The sequence below is a fragment of the Platichthys flesus genome, chromosome 7, assembly GCF_949316205.1.
Source record: "Platichthys flesus chromosome 7, fPlaFle2.1, whole genome shotgun sequence".
Classification (NCBI taxonomy): Eukaryota; Metazoa; Chordata; class Actinopteri; order Pleuronectiformes; family Pleuronectidae; genus Platichthys; species Platichthys flesus.
Window position 1 is genome coordinate 5,156,436 of NC_084951.1, and position 23,757 is coordinate 5,180,192.

General features: G+C 41.9%; 1 protein-coding gene across 4 annotated transcripts; it reads left to right on the forward strand.

Moving 5' to 3' along the window:
• Positions 1-9: 9 nt before the first annotated feature.
• Positions 10-23,090, forward strand: usp19 (ubiquitin specific peptidase 19). Of its 4 annotated transcripts, none has more exons than XM_062391170.1 (26): positions 10-336; positions 1,336-1,725; positions 6,992-7,120; positions 7,529-7,665; positions 7,903-8,472; positions 9,866-10,220; positions 10,459-10,615; positions 10,717-10,788; positions 11,120-11,235; positions 12,488-12,717; positions 12,841-13,033; positions 13,405-13,538; positions 13,752-13,910; positions 14,126-14,236; positions 14,345-14,455; positions 14,568-14,669; positions 14,764-14,904; positions 15,009-15,127; positions 15,222-15,365; positions 15,881-16,269; positions 16,351-16,461; positions 16,721-16,937; positions 17,074-17,226; positions 17,384-17,550; positions 17,659-17,834; positions 21,939-23,090. In XM_062391170.1, exons 2-26 carry the CDS (start codon positions 1,500-1,502, stop codon positions 22,077-22,079), a joined length of 4,560 nt encoding a protein of 1,519 aa, XP_062247154.1. In that variant the 5' UTR covers positions 10-336; positions 1,336-1,499; the 3' UTR covers positions 22,080-23,090. The 4 variants fall into 4 exon arrangements, with proteins under 4 accessions (XP_062247154.1, XP_062247155.1, XP_062247152.1 ...); XM_062391171.1 differs by having other exon boundaries at positions 12,494-12,717; XM_062391168.1 differs by lacking the exon at positions 21,939-23,090 and adding an exon at positions 19,236-21,818.
• The last annotated feature ends 667 nt before the right edge of the window (positions 23,091-23,757 follow it).

Below are 23,757 nucleotides of genomic sequence, written 5' to 3' on the forward strand. Positions count from 1 at the left end.
GAAGTAGTCTATGCGCGTCCTCAGTCCAGGTTTGGCCGGACGGTGTTTTTGTGGTAAAGTAGGTCTCTCCCTCTAAGGCTAGATTGCAGCTACACACTGAACAGTTTTGTGTGTTGTCATTCGTTGGAATTTCATAATGGAAGTAGTTTAAAGTTCCCAGAAATGGGTCCTGGATAAGGGAAGAACATTCCAGAAACGCCGTGGACTACGGGGTTTCGATTCCGGGGAAGCAGCGCAGCGGCCCGTGGCCGTGAAGGAGCTTAGCAACCGGTAGTAGCCGGAGGAGTCGCTGACCATTGTGTTTCAGGAGCGGATTTCTCACCGTACTGAAGCCCCGTAAGTCTCCGGGTTCGATGCTTGGATTAATGTGTGTGTTTGTGTGTTAAAGATGAACCACATTAGCCCGTTTCGTGTCAGCTAGCGTTAGCATGTATGTGGCTAATGCAATTAGGTGCTTCGGAGACTGGAGGAGCGTTAGATTTTAAGCCCCGTCCTGCTGGGGCACAGATGAATGTAGTGGGCGAGATGATAAACTGAAGCCAGACTATAGACACCCTGTGGTAATAACGTGGCTTGTTATTTCCAATCAGCAAACACAATACATTTAGAATAAACACAGTGTTAGGTGATTTAAACTCTAATGTGTCTCCCACCCACCGTATTGTCCCACACTTCCCGCTGTAGAACAGGCATATTAAATGAGTATTTGCTGATTCCAGTAAATGGGGTGAAAACTTAATCATCGGCCATTAACCAAATCTTAATTTGCTCTATATACCAGCAAATACATGGTTCATATTGACAGACGCATGACAGCCGCCGACACGTGTGTCCTTAAATAAACGAACCTCTGCAGTCGGCTGGCTAAAATGCCGCTACCATGCTAACATCTCCGGGGATGGGAAGCGACCCTGTTAAGCGTGTTTTAGCTACTTAAATAAACACTGCCCGTGGTTAAGACACTCTCATGCGCTGAATGCCAAATAAAATGGCTGATTTAGCTGTTGTCCTTTGTTTGTCATTTGGCAAGCTAGCGACTCGTAGTTGCTATGCTAAGGAAACGAGGCAAGACTTAGCCTCGGTCTAGTTCAGCTAACATTATGTGCAACTGTAAGCTTCTAGTGTCGTTTAATGTTATGATTTTGACTGTGGTTATGGTGAGCAGTGAGTCGCCCTACTTTGAACCATGGCCATGCTTGCGTACCGTGTTTACATGCACCAAACGCTGCCAGAGGCTAAATATAATGATCACCTGGGTTGTTTCACAATACAAACAAGGAAATAGATCACCCGCAGTTTGTCCTCATGATTGTCTCTCTGTCAAAACTGCCTTAGGCCCCCACCCCCCGTAGCCTTCCTGATTCTGTTCTGGGAGAGTTCCGACCAGTATCATCGCCAAGATAGCCGGGCCAGGCAGGAAGAGGCACACCTCAGATCCAGACCCCAGCAGTGATAGTGATTCTGGCGACGGACGGCCTGCTAGTGCCAAGTGCCTGAAGATGGCCAGCAGCGGTGGGACCGGCATGGCTGGAGCCGAGACAGCGGGCCGTCGCGGTGGGGCTCAGCAGAGAGCAGGCAGTGGCAGGGACGGCTGCTCGGACCTGTCCTCTAGTACCAGTAAGAAAAAGCAGAAGGACAGAGCCAACCAGGAGAGCAGAGAGGCCAAGAGGGCAGCTGCAGCCGCTGCAGCAGTAGTAGATGGGGTCATCGCAGAAGTCAAGAAAGGTAGGTAGAGCTGAACATATCGTGCACTGAATGAAATGTGTTAATGTTTGCAGATTATTTGTCAGGTTAACATTCTCTTCATTTTTTTTTTACACTGAAGTTGAGCAGTGTTTCCCATTAATGATCAAGACTGTGATGGTCTGCCATATTCTTATTTGTCACACCACAGTTTTGTAATGAGCCAAAAATGTATTTAACACTTCTCATAAACATGCAAGATCACTATTAGGGGTGAAACCAATTGTCAGTGTATCAATGTGTGCGATATACATATCGCAAAACACATGGTTGATAAATAGAAGGCATAAGATTCATCACTATGAGAAGTTGATTATATAAAAGAAATGTGTAGCTTTTTTCTGATCATAGAACCCTCTGGGAAAAGTAACAGAGCGTGAGTGCGCGCGCACACACAGACTCCACTGCTCTCCACGTGTTTGTATCTTTCTCTCTCTCAGCTGACATCTCTGACTCGTTACAGTTAAAAAGTTGATTTGTTTGAATTGTAGCCACAAAAGTGTTAAAAAATAAGCTGTCATTGTCCAAACATGTATGAAAGACATGTGGAGCTGTGCATGGCTCCCTGGTTTCTGCCCCGGACTTGGTGGCGCTGCTGACAGGCTGTGCGCCTCTTCCCGGCTGTGGAGCTGTCTGGAGTCTCTGCGTCCGTAGCCAGGGCCTGTTTATATTCATGAAAAGTCATATCATCATTGCGATATTAATCAACGATATCGGATGTTTTCCTAATATCGCTCTATCTCTCTAATTGTTTTGCTACGTTGCTGCGTTTAATAGCTGTCTGCAGTATGTTACAGTCCATGCAGACAGTCAGACCTCATAGTTTCCACTGCAGTTGTATGCATGCACACAAGTGGCATGCAATACAGCTCTTTCTCTCATGTGAGAACTTGTTTTTCAGTCTTTAGTCCTTGTACTTTTCACTCAGAAGCTGTTGCGCGTGTGGGCTATGCTCGTGTTCATGCACTTACCCCCTTTTTCGCTGGAAATCTAAGGGGTATCCAAAGAATGGCAAATACATATTGGATTATATCACAGGTGTCCTGTGAACAAAATGATGCTTACATTCACTGTTTCTCACTAAAACATATGGGGAAGTCATTGAGGTTACACAAATTTATTGAAAGAATTACCTTCTGCAGGATAAGTCGATTTTTTTTTTTTTTAAATATTTGAAATCGTGCATTCTATACATCCATACAGACTAGTTGGAAGGCCAGCTCATCTTCCTGGCCCCTGTTGGTGCATTATTCTGCATCTTTGTATGGTAATACTATGAACTGTCATGAGCAGATAGTGTGAAAGTGAGTTTTTGTAAGCATGCATGATACAAAATGAAGAAAATCTCCACATTATGTTTTTATAAGTGCTTCTCTCTTTTGCTGGTAACACACAAATTTGCAGGTTAGGCGATTCACATCCAGTTGAAAGTGTAGTGTTGACATCAGATAAGAGATGCTGATTGACAAAGAAAACATGGATGTAAACAAAGCAGGGTTAAAAATACATTAGACACAAAAAATACATTCATTTTGTAAAGTTTACAAAAAGGTTTATGAGGAAAAGAAATGTTAACATTTTTTTTATTTGGCCTCAGGAATATATGCAATGTGTTTGGTGAGATACAATGAATATAAATGGAACTTTGTTTGTCTATTGAAAACTCCATTGGTCACCTTTTAAACAACAGCAACATTTGGTTTTGACCAGCAGCTGCTATTACTAATGAGCTGCTTGTAGAATAACTAGACGTAGTGCTCTAATTTTCCAAGCCCTGTCTGTCTAATTATAGGTTTGTGTGGGTAGATTTGTCATAAACTATTCCACTGATGACACATCTAATTGCTGTTTGAGATGTCGAGTCTGACAGATGTCAAATGTTGTCTACGCGACAGAAAACCATAAGCAACTACTCTGGTAATTGCATGTTTAGATGATGCATGTCAAATGTTACCTTCCTCCTGCTTCTTTTTGTTCAAATTTTCTGCTTTGATGAAACAATATTAGATAAAGTAACAAAAGAGCCCAAAAGCTAACCATCATTATCAAAAAATCCAAACAAGAAAAGCTGGATAGAGAAAGCTGTTATGGGTGTGTTTGAGTTACAAAGGGCAAACCCAAAATTCTGTTGTCATTCTGATGACCCATATTTATAATATGAACATGCTGATCTGTAAATGTTTTAAATAATGCCTAAAACACTTACAGCGCTGGAAGAATCTAAAGACCACTGCAAGATTATCAGTTACTCTGTTTAATATTTATAGGCATCTGTTAAAATAATATGACATTTTGTTCTATTTTCTCAACGACTGACAACATTTACCCCAAATTCCAATTTTAGCAGATACTTTGATGAAATGGCTGCCACAGATAGAAATGCAGATCAAAGACAAATATGGCGTGGTTTCAATTATTTTAGGAGCTGTATCTCTCACTTTTCTATTTTGTATGAAGCATTGCCAGTCACACTGCACCCTGAAAGGTTTTTCAATGAGCCGGCCACTTTGTACATACTGTACTGCTTGGTCATTGCGGAATGTGTTTGTATGATACATTTTTTTTTCTTCGCTTGGGACTTAAAATGTGCACGTGTGGATGTAGAGTACCGTATTCCTTTCTCCCTGTTATCTGCTAAAAAATTGCTCATGGCTGAATAGGCAGGGTATTGTAGGAGGAGAAGAGTGGTCCTTCATTGACGGACATTTTTTTTCTTGTTTGAAAGCACCTCAACGCTGGCAAAAAGTATGGACAGATCAGTGTCTCTTGGCTCTAACATCGACCACTAGTGGTAGAACATAGTAAAACCCGCTCTCTGTGTTTTAAAGATGAAGCGAGACATTTTTATTATATTCAATGACCTCAAGAGTATTTATTATGGGTTTTAAAGGGTTGTGCATAATCCTTACAGTGTCCATCTGTAATCGCAAAATCTGCTGACTTCCCTGTAGGTTTTCAAATGAACAACAACCTTACTAGCTCACCTTAATTTGTCTTGCTCAAACATCATTACAGTAATTAGATAGAAATATAAACAATGAAATGACCCAAACTTATAACTGAGATTCTTCATGCGATTGATATTCCTGACACTGGTTCGGCCCTGGAGGCAGAAGTGCTGATGCATGGCATATCACATTTCCCATGAGTACTTGACCAAAGAGGTTGGTAACAACACCATCTCATACAAGTCTAATTTGAGTGCCTGCCAATACAGTGCACCTGTAAGATGTGTTAAAAACAGACTTAAATTGGGAGCCCTCTGTGGAATAAAGTGAATAATTTGCCACTTGTGTGTTGTTTATCAACATTTTTTTGTGACTACATGGAAGCGAAAATGTTTCTTTTACTGGTGTTTTGTAGCATATTTAGATTAGGGTTGAAATTGAGCTTTAATAATAGATTTTAATGTTGATGACATAATATAATGCTGACACAGCACTTGGTAATTAGCCAGGAGCAGCTCCAGTATGGATACTTGACGCCTGATTATCTGGCAGATCCTTCATCCTGCTGGATTTTGTTTTTTTTTAACAGCGTCATAGATTTGATGACTTCATGTGCAGCGATCACGATTACATGAGAAGACTGGCCACATCAGTTCATCTTTTACATTTCTCCTCCCAGATATCTATTTAAAATGGTAGGAAACAGCACATGAAACTTTGAATTAAAGTAAATCAGTGGGTAACTTCTGCAAGATTACACCATTAAACCGTGGTGGAAGGATGCATAATGGGTTAGGGAACAACCCCTTACATTCAGCTGTGGATCTAGATCAGGGGTGGGATTCAGGTTCATGAACATTGTGAGATGGACCATTACTCAACATTTTTCTTGATTTCTCAGAATAATTTATAGACCCTGATGGGGACATTTTTTTTGGTAGAGATCCCAAAAAATAGCATATTACTATTACTACTATATTGAATCTAAATGAGGTTTCATTAAGAGTCTGTTCGGCTTTGGCAGAAATATCAATTCTACAGAGTCCTATTCTGGTTGTTAATAAATGTTTAACATTTATTTTTTCTTTATGCAATATACTGTTATCTATTTTAATAAAAATTTCCAGTGATTATGATTGTTTTGTTACTTCAGTAGCAGATATAAGTGGTCAATTTGTAAATGTATCTTCTGGAACGTGAACCTGTGCCAGTTGCTCAAAGTAGTTTATTGTGTTAATAATGTTCACATCATGAATGTTTGTCATACTGAGTTGTAGTAAGTTATGAGAGCACACTTTGGTGTGGCTCCCCTGGGAATACAACAGTTACCATCTGGAAGGGATTGGGTGTTGCTTGACCTTTCTGGAGTTATTAAGTCAGAGAGAGAGAAGGGCGAGAGAGGGAGGGTGGGAAAGTTGAGGCTCTTCTAGTTGTTGTTCATGAAGACCATATCGACTGTGTGCCGGCTTCATACGTGCCGACTTTTTTCCAGCAGGCCACCTATTGCTGTCACCTTGTATTTTTATATTTTTGTCGGGTGGATATTTTATTTAAAGTTGTTGCTGCTACTTTTGAGGTCACTATGAAAAATGGTACGTTTGTATGTTACTCTTCTCAGTCGCTGCCTTTGATTGCAACTTCAACTGTTTGTGTGTCTTGGTGGCATGCTTTCTGAAATAAGCCAAACATTTGTCTCCACTCCAAAGTTTGAAAGGCACAGATAATTTTAGTCCAGTCAGGGAATGCTGAGATCTGTCTGCTTCAGTCTGTCCCTTCGTGCTCCGGGTTGACCCACTTGAGCATATGAGTGTGCAGTGGTATGGCCTGAATGTGTGTGCGTTGTAAATTCCAAGGGTATAAGGGATATGCTCACCATTGGCCTTACTCGAAAGCAGTTTTTTGCCACATGCATGAAGTTCTGTTAGTGTTTGCTTGCTTTTTGACTGGTTTCATCTTCACTCCAGCCATATGTGTCTTGAACACCCTGAGGATTGTGGAGAGGTCATACATTTATTCTTGTATCTATACTACCTCTGTAGGTGGTTTTGCTGATTGGTTCACCATCAGTCATTAATGCATCTTTGGTGCATTTATTCCACTTCTCCATTTACAATCTGATCCAAAACACATTTTAATGTCGGGTGTAATTTTGGAGATATGTTTCCCAGATGGGATTCTCCTATCTGTCCCCAAATGTTTCTACAGTGTCATATTTATAATGAACATGGTGCATTTCGTTCTCTCAGATTTGTTCTCTGCTTTCACATGAGTGTGATCGTGTCCTCCTTTCTGTTTTTCAGATGTGTTTGTGGACTGGAAGCAGAATGTTAATGAAGTTACTGTCAGGCTGCGCTGTGGGGAGGGGGTGCAGAGGATAGAGGACATCAACACCACTTTCACCGATACACACTGCCACGTGTGCTTCCCTGGTAAGTCATAGTAAAGCATGTAACTAAAACAGCAATTGGAGCACAAAGTACGTTCAATATTATTAAGATGAAATCACAAAAGATGAATGGACAGTTGATGTTGAGGCCTTATTGAACTTTTAATCTGTATTGAGAGATCAGATCCTCAGCTATTTCCCTTAATACATTTAGCCTTTTCTCATGAGTATTTCAGCAAATCACAATATATGTCATCAGTCATGAATAAGATGACAATGTGGATGAGACTGTCTTAAAGTATATACACATGTGTTGCATCGGTTCTAAATGGGTTAACTCCATATGCTTTACCTTAAACAAGTGTGTTAAAATCTGTCTGGCATGAATAATTTGTCTTTTTTATCATTTGTGTTGAGTGATAACATCTGAATGCATGATTTTGTCATAAAGATGGACGACAGTGGAGCTGCCAGTTGCAGGAGGAAATTGAGGCCTCATGTAGCAGAGTCCAGTACAAGGAGAAGGGAGGTTTCCTGCATGTCATCATGCACAAGAAGATTCCCTTTCATATCTGGCCATCGCTTAAGGTGATTCCCATAAGATTTAATAATTTTTTGTTGTTGCTGTTTCTCCTGACATGAGATAATTTGTGTCCTGTTATTTTATAACTACTAATTTGTCATTTTAGTAATGACATTTGAGTTACGACACATTTTAGTACTGACACATTAATATTCACATCTAAAGGTGGCATTCACACTGTACACAGAGTATTCAGCTCAATGTGCCTTTGGTGAAATGAGGTTTTGCTTTTTCTGCCTTAGTCAAACAAGAAGGAGAAGGAGGCAGCACCTACCGAGACCAAAAATGACAAGGAGCTGAAGATAATGCCTGTCGCCTTGGAGTCATCAGAGACACACAAACTGTCCTCCCTGCAGCCACAACTTCATCCCTTACCTCCCTCCTTGCCTGCTCACAGCGAATCAAGACTTGACGGGGGGAAAACTGAGCGGGGTGTCAAGCGCTGCATGAAAAGCAAACCGGCTTGTGACACTGTGGACACTGTAGGGGTGAATAGTGAAGCAGGAGATGGCTCAGCCACCACCAACAAGCCTGTGGCCATCACGAGAGGTGAGCAGCAGCCTCAGGAACCCAGTGCGAAGCGCACCATCGTACACCAACCCAAGACCACTAACAAGGCCACAGCATCTGCTGACAATGGCGCACAATCCATCAAGTCTGATGGTAACGCTCCACACACACACCTGCCCGCTGGTCGGAGCCCACAGACACAACGCAGGGTTGAAGATAACAGAGCAGAGAGACTCGGGGATGGTCACGAGCAGAAAGCTCGAGCTGCTGTCGCGGCTCCCAGCCATACCAACAAAACTCAGGTGAGAAAAAACCTCCAGTGTTGGGCAAGTTACTGAAAATTAGTAATTAGTTACAGTTACTAGTTACTTCTTTTAAAAGTAATTGAATTACTTCACCAGTTACTGTATATCAAAAGTAATTAGTTACTAGGGAAAGTAACTTTTAAGTTACTTTTATGTCAGCTTTTTAAATGTAATGACTATGAATAGTACTGAACAGTACTTAACTTAATACAAAATAAATAACTGTCTCAGTCATTTAACAGTGGTTTTTTTACCACATTAGGCCCAATGAAATAAAAGTGAGGAGAAGCTTCTCAAACGTATGATCTGAGAGCCTATTTCCTCTTTGGAGAGAGAATCAGGCTCACCTTGCCTAACTGCCTGTAGCTCTCACGGAGCGGACAGATTTAATAGACACACCACGATGTCAGTGTTTCCCCTAGGTTTACAGCTTTTTTTGGGTGGGGGGGGGGGGGGTCCGCGGAAGCTCTCTGTCCGCTGGTGGGAGTGTGCTCACCTGTGTGTGTGCGCATCTGGATGGAACTCCGCCGTGAGCGATACAGTTAGCAGATGAGAAATCTAAACGCGCGACCATGTGGCGGGGGGGCGAAAAAAGAAAAAGAGCTGTTACGTGCGCCGGAGCGTCCTCATGACTGCCTCTTGTCCAGTGCGATCGTCCCACACGTCCTTCGCGGTCGACCGGTAGATCGCGATCGACGTAACGCGAGTAACGAACTCATTTAAATTTCAGTAATTGTAACTGCGTTACTTGATTTAAAATAATACCTTGTTACATGCTCGTTACCGCTAAAAGTAGTGGAATTACAGTAACGCGTTACTTTGTACTGCGTTACTCCCAACACTGGAAACCTCCAACTATATTGCATATGTGTAAGTTGTTAAAATGTATTATTATTATTATGCCTGCGTGTGTGTGTGTGTGTGTGTGGATCATTATGTGACGATCAGTGTTAATATTGTGGCGTCATTTCTAACCAATCAACTTTTAAACTGGTAAACACCCTACCAGATGTCAGCCTCTGCAGATCAGTGATAGAATTTGCTCTGTATCTGTTTCACTTTGTTGACACAGCCTTAGTGATAACTGTTTGTTTGTAGTGCAGTGAAACCTCTTCACAGTAGCTAGTGTCAAAAAATTGGCCCTTTTTAAGATACGTCCGGTCTCATGGAAGATTTATCTGGTCATTTATCTGCTCAGGCTACTACATAACTGTGGCCTGAGCTAGAATCATGTCATCTACTTACTTAGTTTTTTGAAACCCTGCCAGAGTTCACATTGAATCCACTGCTCTCAGATAACCAACTAATCTCCAGTACCTCTAAGGCCCGAGGGAGGGAATATTCCTCTCTGGACGATTCAAATTTCTTTCCTTGTCTTTTTTTTTTTCAGGTGGAGGAGGAACGAAATCAGTCGTCAGACAGGTCTGGAGCAACATCACATGGCCATGAAAACCAACCAGCAGCTCCTGTCAGCAACAGTGACTCTGTAAAGCCTGTCTCCTTCAACAATGAAGTGGAACCTGAGCAAAAGCCAGAGAAAAGTCCTGTTGAGCAGGAATCAGAGCAGGGAACTCCGATCCGCCTGCAGCTCGGATCAAGAGAGACGGAACCCCTACCAACTGTTGGCATGGCTGCCAAACGAGACCTTTCCCCTGGTGGTGCCCAGAGGCAGGGCAGCTGTGAAGGAGAGGAGAAGAGGGATCAGTCAAAGGAGGAGCCCTCGCTGGAAATTAAGAAACAGGAAGGTGGGTTGAGAAGGTTGTGATATGGAAAGCCTTGGCGTTGGATTGTAAGTTTTTGTGTTGAAATGTTGTGTGATCTTATACTGTGTTTGTGTGTGCGTCTGTAACTAACTTCAAACAGCTTTCAGTGGTTGGTAGAACAGCAAAAATGTTCCAAACATTTGACCCTGCTTTTGATCCAAGAAGGATCATCTTTACGAACAATTCTAATCCAGATACTTTCATTATCTTTGTTTTCCAGCCCCAGAACCAATGGTTAACCTCCAAATTGTGAAGAGCGATTCATATGAGAAGGGCACCGATCTGATGGTGGTTAATGTCTACATGAAGGGAATCTGCAGGGAAACAGCCAAGGTCATCTTCAGGGAACAGGACTTCACGCTCATCTTCCAGACATGGTAGTAAATGTATTTACACAACTAGTTATTCATTTACATTTTTCTGGTCATAAAACAACAACCACTGACCAACAGATGTTATTCTCTGTCGTCCTCTTCAGTGATGCTAATTTTCTGCGGCTTAATTCCGATTGGGAGGCCAACACAGTTTTCAAGTGGCAAGTCAAACTCAGGTAAGAGCTGCAGTGACTGCAGCCGTCATCTTGTTTTAAAAAGGATTTTAGAACTCAGTATTTAATTGAGCAGAGAGGAAAGATGTTTTCTGTTTTGTTGTGTGAACCGTAGATTTAAAGAAAATGGAAAGCCAAATCTCGAACACATAAAATATAACATTGACCGACCGAGGATGTGATGCATTGAAATGCATGGAGATGCATTGTTGTGCTTTTAAATCTTTGACTGCTGAATCGTAATCAAATCACACTGATCACCGAGTTAGTTTTACCTCACTGCCCTTTGTCTTTTTGTCTGACCTATGTATTTTTCTCCATCCACATGCTTCAGGAACCTAATCCAGCCTGAGCTGTGCAGCTACTCGTTCACCCCGTCCCGGCTGGACATCACTCTGAAGAAGAGACACAGCCAGCGCTGGGGGGGTCTGGAGGCCCCTGCACCACAAGGTCTGATGCCAGGCTTCTGTTTGTCAACACTGTACAGTTTTTCATCTGTGGTGAAATAATACAGTCTTGCAACCACATTCTTCAGCGGCGTTCAGACATGACCTGAACTCCTAAGATCCTCCATATATTCTCTCTGCAGAGAATCTTCCTCTGCGATGTACATGTGTGAAAGGCAAACTCTGGGTGAACAAAATTCTCTGTAGTTAACCTGCAGGTTATTTTCCTGAAAACGGCTTCGGTCAATCACAAACATAAAAATGAAAGCATGAAATATGAAAAACAAAATGCACTACCTACATAACTTTAAAATCAAAATTTTAAAGCCAAAACATTTGCTTCAGTCAGTATCTCAATCTCAAAGAGCCACTGGGGACTTGTTCTCCTCACAAAGACAGGTGACCTGTCTGAACCAGAGGTTGTTTGGATGCCATGGTATATGTTCCCCTTGTGTGTATTTGTTTACTTTGTGTGCGTTTCAGTGACAGGAATTTGAACTCTGTAACTTAGCCAGTAAGTAGATATGGGTGCCAGTCTGTTCTGCTAAACTTAAGTTGGTTGCAGACGCAGACCCCAAATTTACTTAAGAGCTTCGATTGGGTTCTAAATGGGATTTGATGGAGATGCAACGTTATTCAGAAAATTGTATTTATTTATATATTTACTTAACATTTAGTAACAAATGACATTTCCAACCAGGTAACCTTCAAGGTTATTATTTGCAAGTAACTGATCTGCTAAGTGCCAGAAATGCCAATCATTATACAGTTTTCATTTTCCCCTCAAGCGTCCATGTACATTTTATAGCAAATTTACCTTCTCTCATTGTAGCAGCCATAGGTGATTTTACCTTAAAATGAGGTGTGGTCAAGTACATTGTTGGTGCACTGTAATCTTGAGACAGATAAAAGGGATTGTGCTTCCCAGCAACACAAACCTGGTCTGAAGTTAGTGGCCTAGTATTTCACTCGTAATAAAAGGTACATTGTCAAGACACTGAAGAATTATTTTTATTTCCTGTGAAATCCGCCTCTCTAATATCAATCTGCCAGGTTGCAAGTGCACCTGGCTGTTCAAGGAAACAGCTGATGTTATAATGATCAGCTTATTGGTTAGCAAACATTTGTCTGTTGCTAATCTAGCAAAGTGTATTATGGAAACAGCCTCAATGCATTTGCGCTATGAGCGTAGATTGTTAAAATTTCCCTGTTGGTATTCTTCTCCTAACTACAAGCCCCATTCTCCTTTGTTCAAGGTGCAGTGGGTGGCGCCAAAGTTGCTGTGCCATCCAGCCCGGCCTGCATGGAGAAAAGCCAGCCAGGCAGTAGCCAGCACAGCCTCCCAGCCAAGGAGGAGCCACCGAGAGTCGGGGAGGAGAAACCCAAGGCCTCCTCCAGAGTGGAGGAGGGGGGTCTGGATAACGTGGCTCCTCGAACAGTCTCTGAGCATGTTGCTATTACCAAGCCAGAGCCCACGGTTACTTCGGTGAGTCACAATATAAATAATCGCCCAAACCGGCAAAGGCAAATACTACGTCTTGTTAGTATCGGAACTTGTTATCATTATCTAATTGGAAGAATGGGTGTGTCTTTATATTTCCTTTCTCAGCCCAAGCCTACCTGCATGGTGCAGCCTATGACACATGCACCTCCTGCTAGCAAAGAGCGGCATGAGGAAGAGGAGGAGAAGAAGGTGTGCCTTCCTGGTTTTACAGGACTGGTCAACCTTGGCAACACCTGCTTCATGAACAGTGTTATCCAATCCCTATCCAACACCAGAGAACTCAGGGATTACTTCCATGGTAACTGCTCTGTTTGAATATGACCCCCAAAAAGTTATTGTTGGTAATTTCTTTGCCATTCTGTAATAAGTAATACGTTTTTTTTTTATAAGAAATTTAACCGGGTGTGTATAATTCATGCTTTGGTGCACAGGTTAATATTGTTTTGCCACATTGATTATCGTGTCAGTTACTTTTATTAACACATCGGCTACAGTTTCTGCAATTTAAGCATTTAAAACATTGAGATAAAAGCTTGAATATCTAAATATATTTCCCAATGAAGTTTTACTATGAGGATTTTTCATGCCTCACTGTCCATCAATGTCTTTGCCCCTTGGGTTGCTCACTGGTTCTGTTGTGTTATGCCTGTGTGTTCTGTGCCCCTGCAGATCGAGGATTTGAGGCTGAAATCAACTGCAGTAATCCGCTGGGAACAGGAGGCAGGCTAGCCATCGGCTTTGCAGTGCTGCTCAGGGCCCTTTGGAAAGGAACACATCATGCCTTCCAACCCTCAAAGCTCAAGGTACACAAGGACCACCTTGAGATTTAGTATATATGAAATGCATTACAAAATATATCTCCCTTTCTGACTAAGATCTGATTGATTTCAAAGAGTGCATGGATCACATTTTCAACATTTACTTTTCCCTAACAGGAAACGTATTCATTCCAAACATAGCAAGCCAGTTTGATCAGTGTTTTCATTTCCCCTTTCATTTTTCGGTGGCGTTTGCAGGCGATTGTGGCCAGCAAAGCCAGTCAGTTTACGGGTTACGCCCAGCACGACGCTCAGGAGTTCATGGCTTTCTTGCTGGATGGGCTCCACGAGGACTTGAACCGCATTCAGAATAAACCATATACAGAGACGGTCGACTCGGACGGACGTCTGGATGAAGTATGTGTAGCTTCTCACCTGACTTAGATGGCAGGGATGGCAACAAATGCATTGTTTTTATTGATAAGTGATGTGTTCATGTCAGTTATATTTTACACAATCATTTACTCAAGGTAACAAAGTGATAGTAACATGTTTTGGGGATTTATTTATTTGAATAACAGCACCCTACGTTCTCGTTAATGCTTGGTCATGTGTTTTATGTATTGGTGCAGATGGTGGCAGAGGAGGCATGGCAGAGGCACAAGATGAGGAACGACTCCTTTATCGTTGATCTTTTCCAAGGCCAGTTCAAATCCAAGCTGGTTTGCCCCACATGCTCCAAGGTAAAACATTTCCAAACAATGCTCTTAAGCTTAAATACTCCCGATTTTGTTTTTGCCTTGTTACAATGATGACTAACCTGCCTGCCCTTTTACATTTCTCTTGTTCAGGTGTCAATCACCTTTGACCCCTTCCTCTACCTCCCAGTCCCATTGCCACAGAAACAAAAGGTGCTGTCCGTTTTCTACTTTGCTAAGGAACCACATAAAAAACCTATCAAGGTGAGATAAAAATAACTTTGCTAAAGGATTAAATTTAAAAAGGAAAAAAACATCAACAAATCTTACGTTTGATGCAGGTTTTTAATTAAGTTTTTTGTATGTGTGTTTTTAGTTTTTGGTTAGTGTGAGCAAGGAGAACTCCAGCACTTTTGAAGTCCTGGAATCCATATCCAGGAGCGTGAGGGTCAAACCAGAGAACCTGAGACTGGCAGAGGTGAGATATTTAACTATTAATTTTAGTGGATTAACTTACAACTTACTTACGACATATGTTCATGATTGGACTGAAAATTGGACCCCACTCTCAGGTTGGGAAGAACCGCTTCCACCGCATGTTCCTGCCGTCCCATTCTCTGGACACGGTGTCCTCCTCTGACACACTGTTCTGCTTTGAGGTGCTATCCAAAGACCTGGCCAAAGAGAGAGTGGTTTTGCTCAGAGTACAACAGGTAATAAGACAAGCCATTGTCACTGTACCTTCAAGAGCACATTAAAATACATAATTGCTTGCCGATATTGAAAGGGCTTTCATTTCCCTCTGTTTGCCTTGCAGAAACTCCAGGTCCCTAATATCCCCATCTCAAAGTGTGCTGCCTGCCTGAAGCCGCCAGTTTGTGAGGAGGACAAACTGAAACGCTGCACTCGCTGCTATCGTGTAGGCTACTGCAATCAGTGAGTCCTCCCCGAAAATGTCACCTCTTCCTTGCTCAAGATATACAAGGAATGTAATCACTTTGTTTTAAATTAAATCCATTCCTCCTCCCAGAGTATGTCAGAGAACCCACTGGCCCAATCACAAGGGTCTCTGTCGACCCAACACGGAATATGTGGGCCTGCCCTTCCTGGCCAGCGTGCCAGAGTCTCGACTCTCCTACGCCCGCCTCACTCAGCTTCTAGAGGGCTACTCCAGGTACGTGGTGTAAATTACGATGCGCTGTGCTTACCATCATATATAATGTAAATTGGCACATATGTAGGTGTTAGGAGGGCTTGGATAAGATATTTGCTATGACTTGACCATTTTAGTCATGAACTTCATTGCATAAATGTCATTGTAGTTCTCTGAGATTAAAACTACACATTTTTCTCTAACATTTCTGTTACACACAATTCTGAGTAGGCTGTCAGCTCATGGTTTAATGCTGTTCTTGTTTGCCTTTTTAAAAGCACCTTAATAACTAAACTGTCACAGTAATCATCTAAGTACAAGATAAAAACAAATTGTTGAATAAACACTTAAACTCCTGCCAGTTTTACTTTGTAACTATATTTTCCTCATGTCAGATTAGTATGTAAATCAAATTTTCCCTTCAAAAGATGTACATAACTAAACCTTGTAAGCAGACCTGCACACTACAAACCTGCAGACATACAGAATGCGCAAGTCCCAGCTCAATGTAAGTGGTTGTGTTTCTCTCTGGGCAGATTTTCCATCAACGTGTTTCAGCCTCCTTTCCAGTCAGGCAGGACATCCCCTGAGTCATCCCAGTGCCGAGCAGACCTCCACCCAGTGCCAGCAGCCTCATCTGATGGTGTTGGATCAGGGGATGAAGCCATGGGTGGGAGCAGTCCTGTAGGAGCAGGTGACATGGAGCTGGAGAGCCCCTCTCTGCTGCCTGAGCAGGCAGAGTGCGGTCTTGTCTCAGCCCCCCACTCTGTGGAGGCAGTGTCCGTCTCGTCCTCCCAGACTTCTCTCTCCACCACGCGAACCTCAGATTCAGGATTCTCTGAGCCAGTCACTACAAATTCCTGCTGCTCTCTGGACCCTCACGCTGAAAAAGAGACGTCATGTGAGAAGGCCATCCGGCCAGAAGGTGAGAAACATACAGATCATCCAGTGTTATTGTTATTTTGTATATTTTTCACCTTAAAGCCATTCTTCTCACTCTTTGAAGCTGCAGTAACCGGGTACCAGCAACCAAGTGAGACAGCATCAGGTCATGCCAGTCAGTTCTACATCTCTCTGCTGGACTCAAACAACAAAGAACAGAGGCTGGATGAGAACGGTACAAACACAATCCTCTTCAGTACCTTATTTACAAGTTAATTTTCCAAAATTGCATGTTGACCTGTAATGCTCACCTGTCATGTTGAGACAGTCAGAGAGGTGATGATTTACTGTAGTGATGTTCAAGATGCAGCAGGGAGCTCATATCCCAGCTTTGCATGGGATTTAAGCTGTTTTCTCTGCCTCGGCTCCTACTCCTAGAAATGAAATCCAACACAACAGCATTATTTTCTCCTCCTCCCCCCACCCCTCTGCAGAAGACTTGCTCGCTGACCTCCCTGAAGACGTGACCTTGGAGCTGGTATGGAAAAACAACGAACGCCTGAAGGAGTACGTGCTGGTGAGCTCTAAGGAGCTGGACTACGAGGAGGACCCTGGCTCTCTGAGTGAGACAGCCAGAGCTGGACACTTCACCCTGGAGCAGTGCCTTAACCTCTTTACCAAGCCTGAGGTGCTGGCACCAGAAGAGGCATGGTAGGGGTCTTTGTTTGTTTTAAAATAATAAAAAAAATAAATATTCGTCTGTCTCTGTCATCCGTCTGGTTTCTTACTGTCTACGGTCACATTGTTGTAGTTGCATATTTAAACTATTAAAAATTGTGTTTTCAAGGTATTGTCCAAAATGCCAGCAGCACCGTGAGGCCTCCAAACAGCTGCTGCTGTGGCGTCTGCCCAACGTTCTGATCATCCAGCTCAAACGCTTCTCCTTCAGGAGCTTCATCTGGAGGGATAAGATCAATGACATGGTGGACTTCCCCGTCAGGTATACACCAGTAAAAAGTTAACTGGACACATCAACCACTTACTCATCCACATTTTACTAAATCAAATCATCTCAATTTAGTTCATTTTAATCTAAAAACATGTGAATACCTGCATTACTGCAATCATTGTGTTCACATGTTGTTCTTGTCCTGTAGGAATCTGGACCTGAGTAAGTTCTGCATAGGCCAGAAGGATGAGATGCAACAACCTCCTATCTATGACTTGTATGCAGTCATCAACCACTACGGTGGAATGATAGGTGGCCACTACACAGCCTACGCTCGCCTGCCAAGCGACAAGAACAGCCAGCGCAGTGATGTTGGTGAGTGGGCAGTCAATTCATTTGAACCCCTTATTTATTAATTTGATGCAAGTGTTCCATTATCCTTCCGCTTTCACTTATTCTTCTCTACCCATTCTTTTCTCAAAGGCTGGCGTCTGTTTGATGACAGCACTGTGACAATGGTGGAGGAGAGCCAGGTGGTAACACGCTACGCCTACGTCCTGTTCTACCGGCGACGCAACTCCCCTGTTGAGAGGCCACCACGGTTCCACCGGCCTGTAGGAGCCGAGTCGCCCACCGCTGCAGGAGCTACTGCCAGCCAGGTGAGGGCGCCACATTGGCAAGAGACGGAGGGCCTGTGTCTGTCAGAGGGCTTTACAGATTAATTGCTAAACCAAGATTTAGATTCTCTTCAGAGGTGTAATGTTCTTTATTAAACTTAAAGAAAGAAGTTGATTCTGGTAATTTTTTATGACAGCATCACACACACAAACACACAATGACGTTCAAAAGACTTAAACTATAATACATCTTGTATTTGACCAAACATTCCTGCTGACCAAACACAATCGAACAGATTGATAAGAGCAACGCTATCTGTTGTGTGATGTGGTGCAGTGTAGTCTAGGGTCGAATAAAACATGTAAAATGGGCTGAAGTGTTTTGGAAAATATCCTTACTACAGCATCACGGTCAACGCAGTAAATTCACCTAAGATAAGACAATGTTTTTGCTGACTCCTATAATATACATCCAATAATAATTATTCTACATAAAGTGGAATTTAGATTGTTCCAAATGATTTAAAATACAGTTTACCAGGCTTTGAGATTTAGAACAAGAAGAAGAATATATTTGAATGCAACAGAAACTTGTTCAAATCCACGTTTAAGGGAATTAATTAAAATTGTCAAATGTGTCTCCTGCTGTTTAGGCATTAACAGTATTTGGCAGGTTGTAACAGAGAAGCCAGTGAGTTGTGAACCAATGCCTCCTTGTAATTGGTTTTGACAAGAGTCCCCACTCCAACCCAGTGGGTTGATTATGAAAAGATCCATCACTCAGATTGTCTGTTAATCTCAGCTTAGTAGAGCTCAGTTGTCAGTCAGCATTAGCATCATGTGTTGTCTAGTTTTTCAGTGGTGTGTACTGATGAAACTGCTTTTACTGTTGATGTCCACACTTTCTTCTCTACACAAATGAACACTATGAACTGCTGCGTTAGTTTGAATTGCATAGGTTGTTTGGTTCCACCTTGTGATCCTGTGGAATAAAAGAGAAGAGTGGTGGTTGAAACACAGTTCTTCATACAGCTCAGCCAATAATAATTCAAACGTTGTTTATGGTGTATATCCAGGTTGTAGTGATTGTGTCAACAATGAACCATACAACGCTTTTCTGCCGCACCATGTTGCTTTGTGTACTGGACTTTGAGAGCACAGTTGAGATTTTATGGTACTTTGGATTGCTCAAATGTGTTTTTCTTGCAAATGATCTTTCTCTTAAAATCACGTGACCTTCCTCCACCTGATTTCTGGAAGAGGAGCCTTTCAGACAGCCTCATGTCCTTAATCTATCAACTCAGAAGCCATGTCAGATTCCTGTAATCGACACACTTGATTGGAGACTGTGATAGATCAGCTGATAGTTTCTTATTATAATCATAGTATGTGTTAGACCACAACTTATTCCCAGAAGCTGACACCGGTTTCCGCCAAACGCAGGCCTCTCTGATATGGCGGGAACTGGAGCAGGAAGAGGAGGGGCTTGACGAAGGCCCTCGCAGACTGTTCCGCTCTGCGCTGTGGAGGCCGCAAAGTCAGAGGAACAGGGAGGAGGAAGAAAAGGATAGAACAGAGGAGCCGGTACGACGGCACCGTGGGCAGAGGATGTCGGAGTATCCCGACGATGACTGTGTGCGATATTTTGTTGTGGGCACGCTGACTGCAGTGCTGGCTCTGTTGGTCAATCTACTCTACCCTCTTCTTTACAAAGGCAACTGAGCCTAAGCCGTGGCCAGTGCAGTCCCAGATGTGAATGTAAGGTTAGATGTAAACTGAAAGGGAGGAAGTTAAAGCAAACAGCAAGTAAAGTGGTTCTTCAATCTATACAATACTGCAAGTCAACCCTTTAAAAAACAAATTGCCACTACTTCACACATTAAGAGACATTGAGGACCTGTGTAGAGTATGGTCTGAAGAGACTCTTATAGTTAAATCTGCAGTAGTGTTATTCTGTCAGCGCATCTGGTACATTTATGGTAAACTTCTGGGCCTCAATGCCCACATCACATTTTTAACAATATCTAATAGACAATCAGCTCATCTACCAGCTTTATTAATGAACTTTATCATGAATCTTTTCTTAATTAACTTGGAAAAAAGTAGAAAAAACTGAATAAGATGCGGTTGAAAGCTCAGGAAAATGTAAGTAGGTAATTTAAGTTGCGATTCTTATTATTTGTAGTAGCTAAGCTCTGTAATTGTATAGTTGTGTAAAATACTTATAGCTGAGCGTAATCACACATACATTTCCTGTGCAATAGTAAAGATGCTCTTGATAGGGACACATGCAGCCACTATTAAAGGCAATTTATTTTTATTGCACATCACTGCAGAGGATTGTGGGTGATTGTGAGATGGAAAAATGGATTATGTCAGAACTTCTCTCTTTTTAAAGATGCTGTATCATGAAGTAAAGTGTAACTTCTAATTTATTTTTGACAAATTGCAATTTTTCTATGTCCCTACATATAACAAGTTTATTTTTCAGCCCTAAATTTGTTGTTCATGTCCAGACATCATGTTATGAATTACCTGTTTCACCAATTTCTGACCTTTGATTTAGATTGCTCTGTGTTTTGTATTGAAAAAACTGTTACAATCTGTTCTTAGTGGCTTTTATTTAGCTATTTCAAGCAATAGGTAGTCAAGGATTTTAAAGTTCTCATGATGAATGTGGTTTACTTGACAATGCAGTTTGTTCACAGCCAAGAAACGAGGAGCTACCGTCCACTTCTGAATGTAACCTTTTTACCATACGTTGCTTTGCTTTGAGTGGTAAAGCTTCATAGGTTTTGATTATAGACATGGTTATACCTGCCACTTAAGCTGCTTTCAGACATGCACTGAACTGAATGATTTTGTGATGTTCTCCAGAGGGGCTGTGAGAATGCAAATTTCAGAGTGAGAGGCGCCAGACCTTCTCCAGAGGTTTTCTTGCCAGCCCCTAATAAAGACTCTGGATAATAAGCCGATTTGAGAACACAGCAGTAAAACACCTCAGGATTCACCACCAGTGAGTGAGTGTGTGTGTTGACGTTTCAAAAATTGCGACCGACAGACCAATGAATAAAAACAAATATCTCAGGGTGAAAAATAGGTGACCTACACAGAGAGGGGTTAGGGTTTGTGGTGATAAGAGCCGGAGCGCTCACCTAAATGCTCCGGAGACAACTGTGTTGTATTTAAACGCGTCTTAGCAGAGATTCTCCTGCTGTATTGTTATTGTGTGAAATACAAACTGGAGAAAGTCCAGACCTAATTATAGAGTTCATGTCTGAAAACGGCTTTACAAACTATGTTAATACTGTCTTCTTGAAATACTCTACTGTGTGATTGTTAACGGCTTTTGTTTTCATTTGCAAAACCCAAAAGACCTTTCTTATTTACAACATACGCCAGCCTAAGAATGTACAGGGATTTTTTTCAGAATGTTTTACACTTGCTTAAACCTCAAACCGTCCATAATTGATGTATTTTCTATGCAGTCATTGCGATTGAGTATTTAGGTCTCAGGGAAATCTCAGCTCACTTCTGGTATCTACACCGTGTAGAGCTACCTGTGTTTGCCTTAAAAGCTCAGCATAGCACCGTCTGACTCTGTATACTTGACTTGGTTATATGCAAGACTGAGGTCCATCTTCGGCATGTGCTTAATATACACTACTGTGTGGATAAACCTGAAAGTATGAGTCATCCTAGATTTTAAGAGCTTTTAGAACATCTGTCTTTTTGTTTGATTTCATTGGACCTGTCTTAATGATAGAACTACCTATTTATATACATATAGTCTGCTGTATGATGTTAATGCAACGAATAATGTATTTTATGAGGAAATAATCTTGATCTGTCTATAATATACTTTTAAATTGATTTGTTGATAAAATCATTGCGAGTATTGTATTTAAAAAAAATTGTAACCCATCTAATTTGCCTGCAATAATGTATCTAGACACCTCATCTGAATGCTGCTTTCGAATACATAAAGCATTGTGCTCCTTTTTGGAAATAAAATCTCCATCTATTTATAGTCTTCATGTACATTATTTCAGACCTGTAACGGCCTCAGTGTTTTCTCCTCACAGATAAAAGCTCTCAGAACACTAAACCAGCTTGATTTATTGTTAACACTGGTTTATTTTATAGGCTTCTGGTCAGTCACTGTTTGAGACTGACCTGGATCCTGAAGGGCCCCCCACGCGGACCACGGAGGTTCCCTCTGACCTCTTTGCCCACTCCGGAGAGTGTACGGAGCCATCCTACAGCAACATGGAGGAGGTGGACTAGTTGTGCTATTGACTGATGGAACGTGCAGATAATGGCTGTTGATCCAGGGAGTCGGAAACTGCTCCTCAGCTGCAGACACATCAGTGCTCCTTTCTTTACACAGGCGTCTGCAGCGGCCATAATGATGAAGGTGAAGATCTAGAGGTGACCTTCGAGAACTTGGCAAAAACCTTCAGATACACACAGATGTGTACTTGGCACTAACTAGACACATCATTGATATAATCCCATTAATACAGTTGCACATTGATAAAGACTTAACAAGCTGTGTATGTATTTCTATTAATTCAGTGCATATAGTGACCCACAGATGGAAGCTAACGTGTATAATCTCAGCTCCTGTAAGCTGCTGCTGCAGGAGCTGATCTTCAACCACCTAACAGAGTTGAGTGGAGCCTGCCAGACTTCCACGCATCAACGCACCTTGTGGTCTGGTTCCAAGCTGAAAACACTGCTAACTTCTACCAGACCATTTCATCCCCGACTACAGCTGTGGTTGATCTGTAGACTATATATGGGGAGTTTTGAGTGAAGATTGTTGTATTGTGTGTAAATCTTTATTTGTTTGTGGCAGATATTCATTAAGTTGGATTAGGAAGAAATGAAATGTGATATAAGTGATGACCTGGTAATCTTTCCTTTTTCTTTTTTAAATCCAGAAGGCACTCAATGTTTGATTTGTAAGCTTTATTTAGCTTCTGTTGCTTTGGCATGTTCTTTTCTTTTTTGGTACTTGTTTGGATATTCGAATCCTGTGGATGCAACTGTCAAAGGCTTCAGTGTAAACTGAAAAGTGCATGACTGCATGTTCATTCAGACTGTAACCCGAGCCCCTGTTAAGTATCCCCTCCGTCGGAAACGTTGCTTAATTTCATTATTTCTGTTTTGCGTGAGTCGTTGAGTCTCACCCCTCCCCTCCTTTCTAATGGTATAATATGAATTGGGGATCATTAAGAATGCTGCTGTGGATACATATGAATGGTTAATATAAATAAAACAATTTTGATTATTGCTGACAAATGTGTATTTTTTGTTTTAGTATACACTGTCAAGTTCCCATTCAAACCCTGCTGAGTAGAGTTAGAAAATGTGTTCATTGTACATGGTTTATGAATGTGAATTTGCTTCTTTACTGTTCATGTATAGCTTGTAAATAAGTTTGAAAGATTTTCTGAAGTGGTGTAATTTTTACCATACATTGCGTATTGGCAATTTCAGAGACGCATTACAGTAAAAAACAATGTTGTGCTTTTACTCTGAAGATAGAGTTCCAAACAAGATGTGATTCTGTGAAGGTTTTTCAGCATCGGTGATCCATAAAAGTTATTATTGCTGGCGATACCATCAAGTACCAAAATATACTGTGAATATGTAAAGAACGATATCAGGGGACTAGAAAATAGATTTTGATGGAGGTATTCATATTTACCTGAAGGAGGAGCTGGGAAATCTCCCCCCCCAATCCTTTCTGTGATCATTACTTGTGGGCACGGTGGACGTAGAAGAAGACATGAAGACACACTGGTCTGCTCCCACTGACTACTAGAAACCACTGCTGGCCATTTTATTAATATCGATCCATTAACTAAATGGGACCCTGCACTTTATTTGGCCATTATTACCTCACGTGAAGCCCATAAGATGAGAACGTTTCACATACAGACCTGAGGGTGGCGCT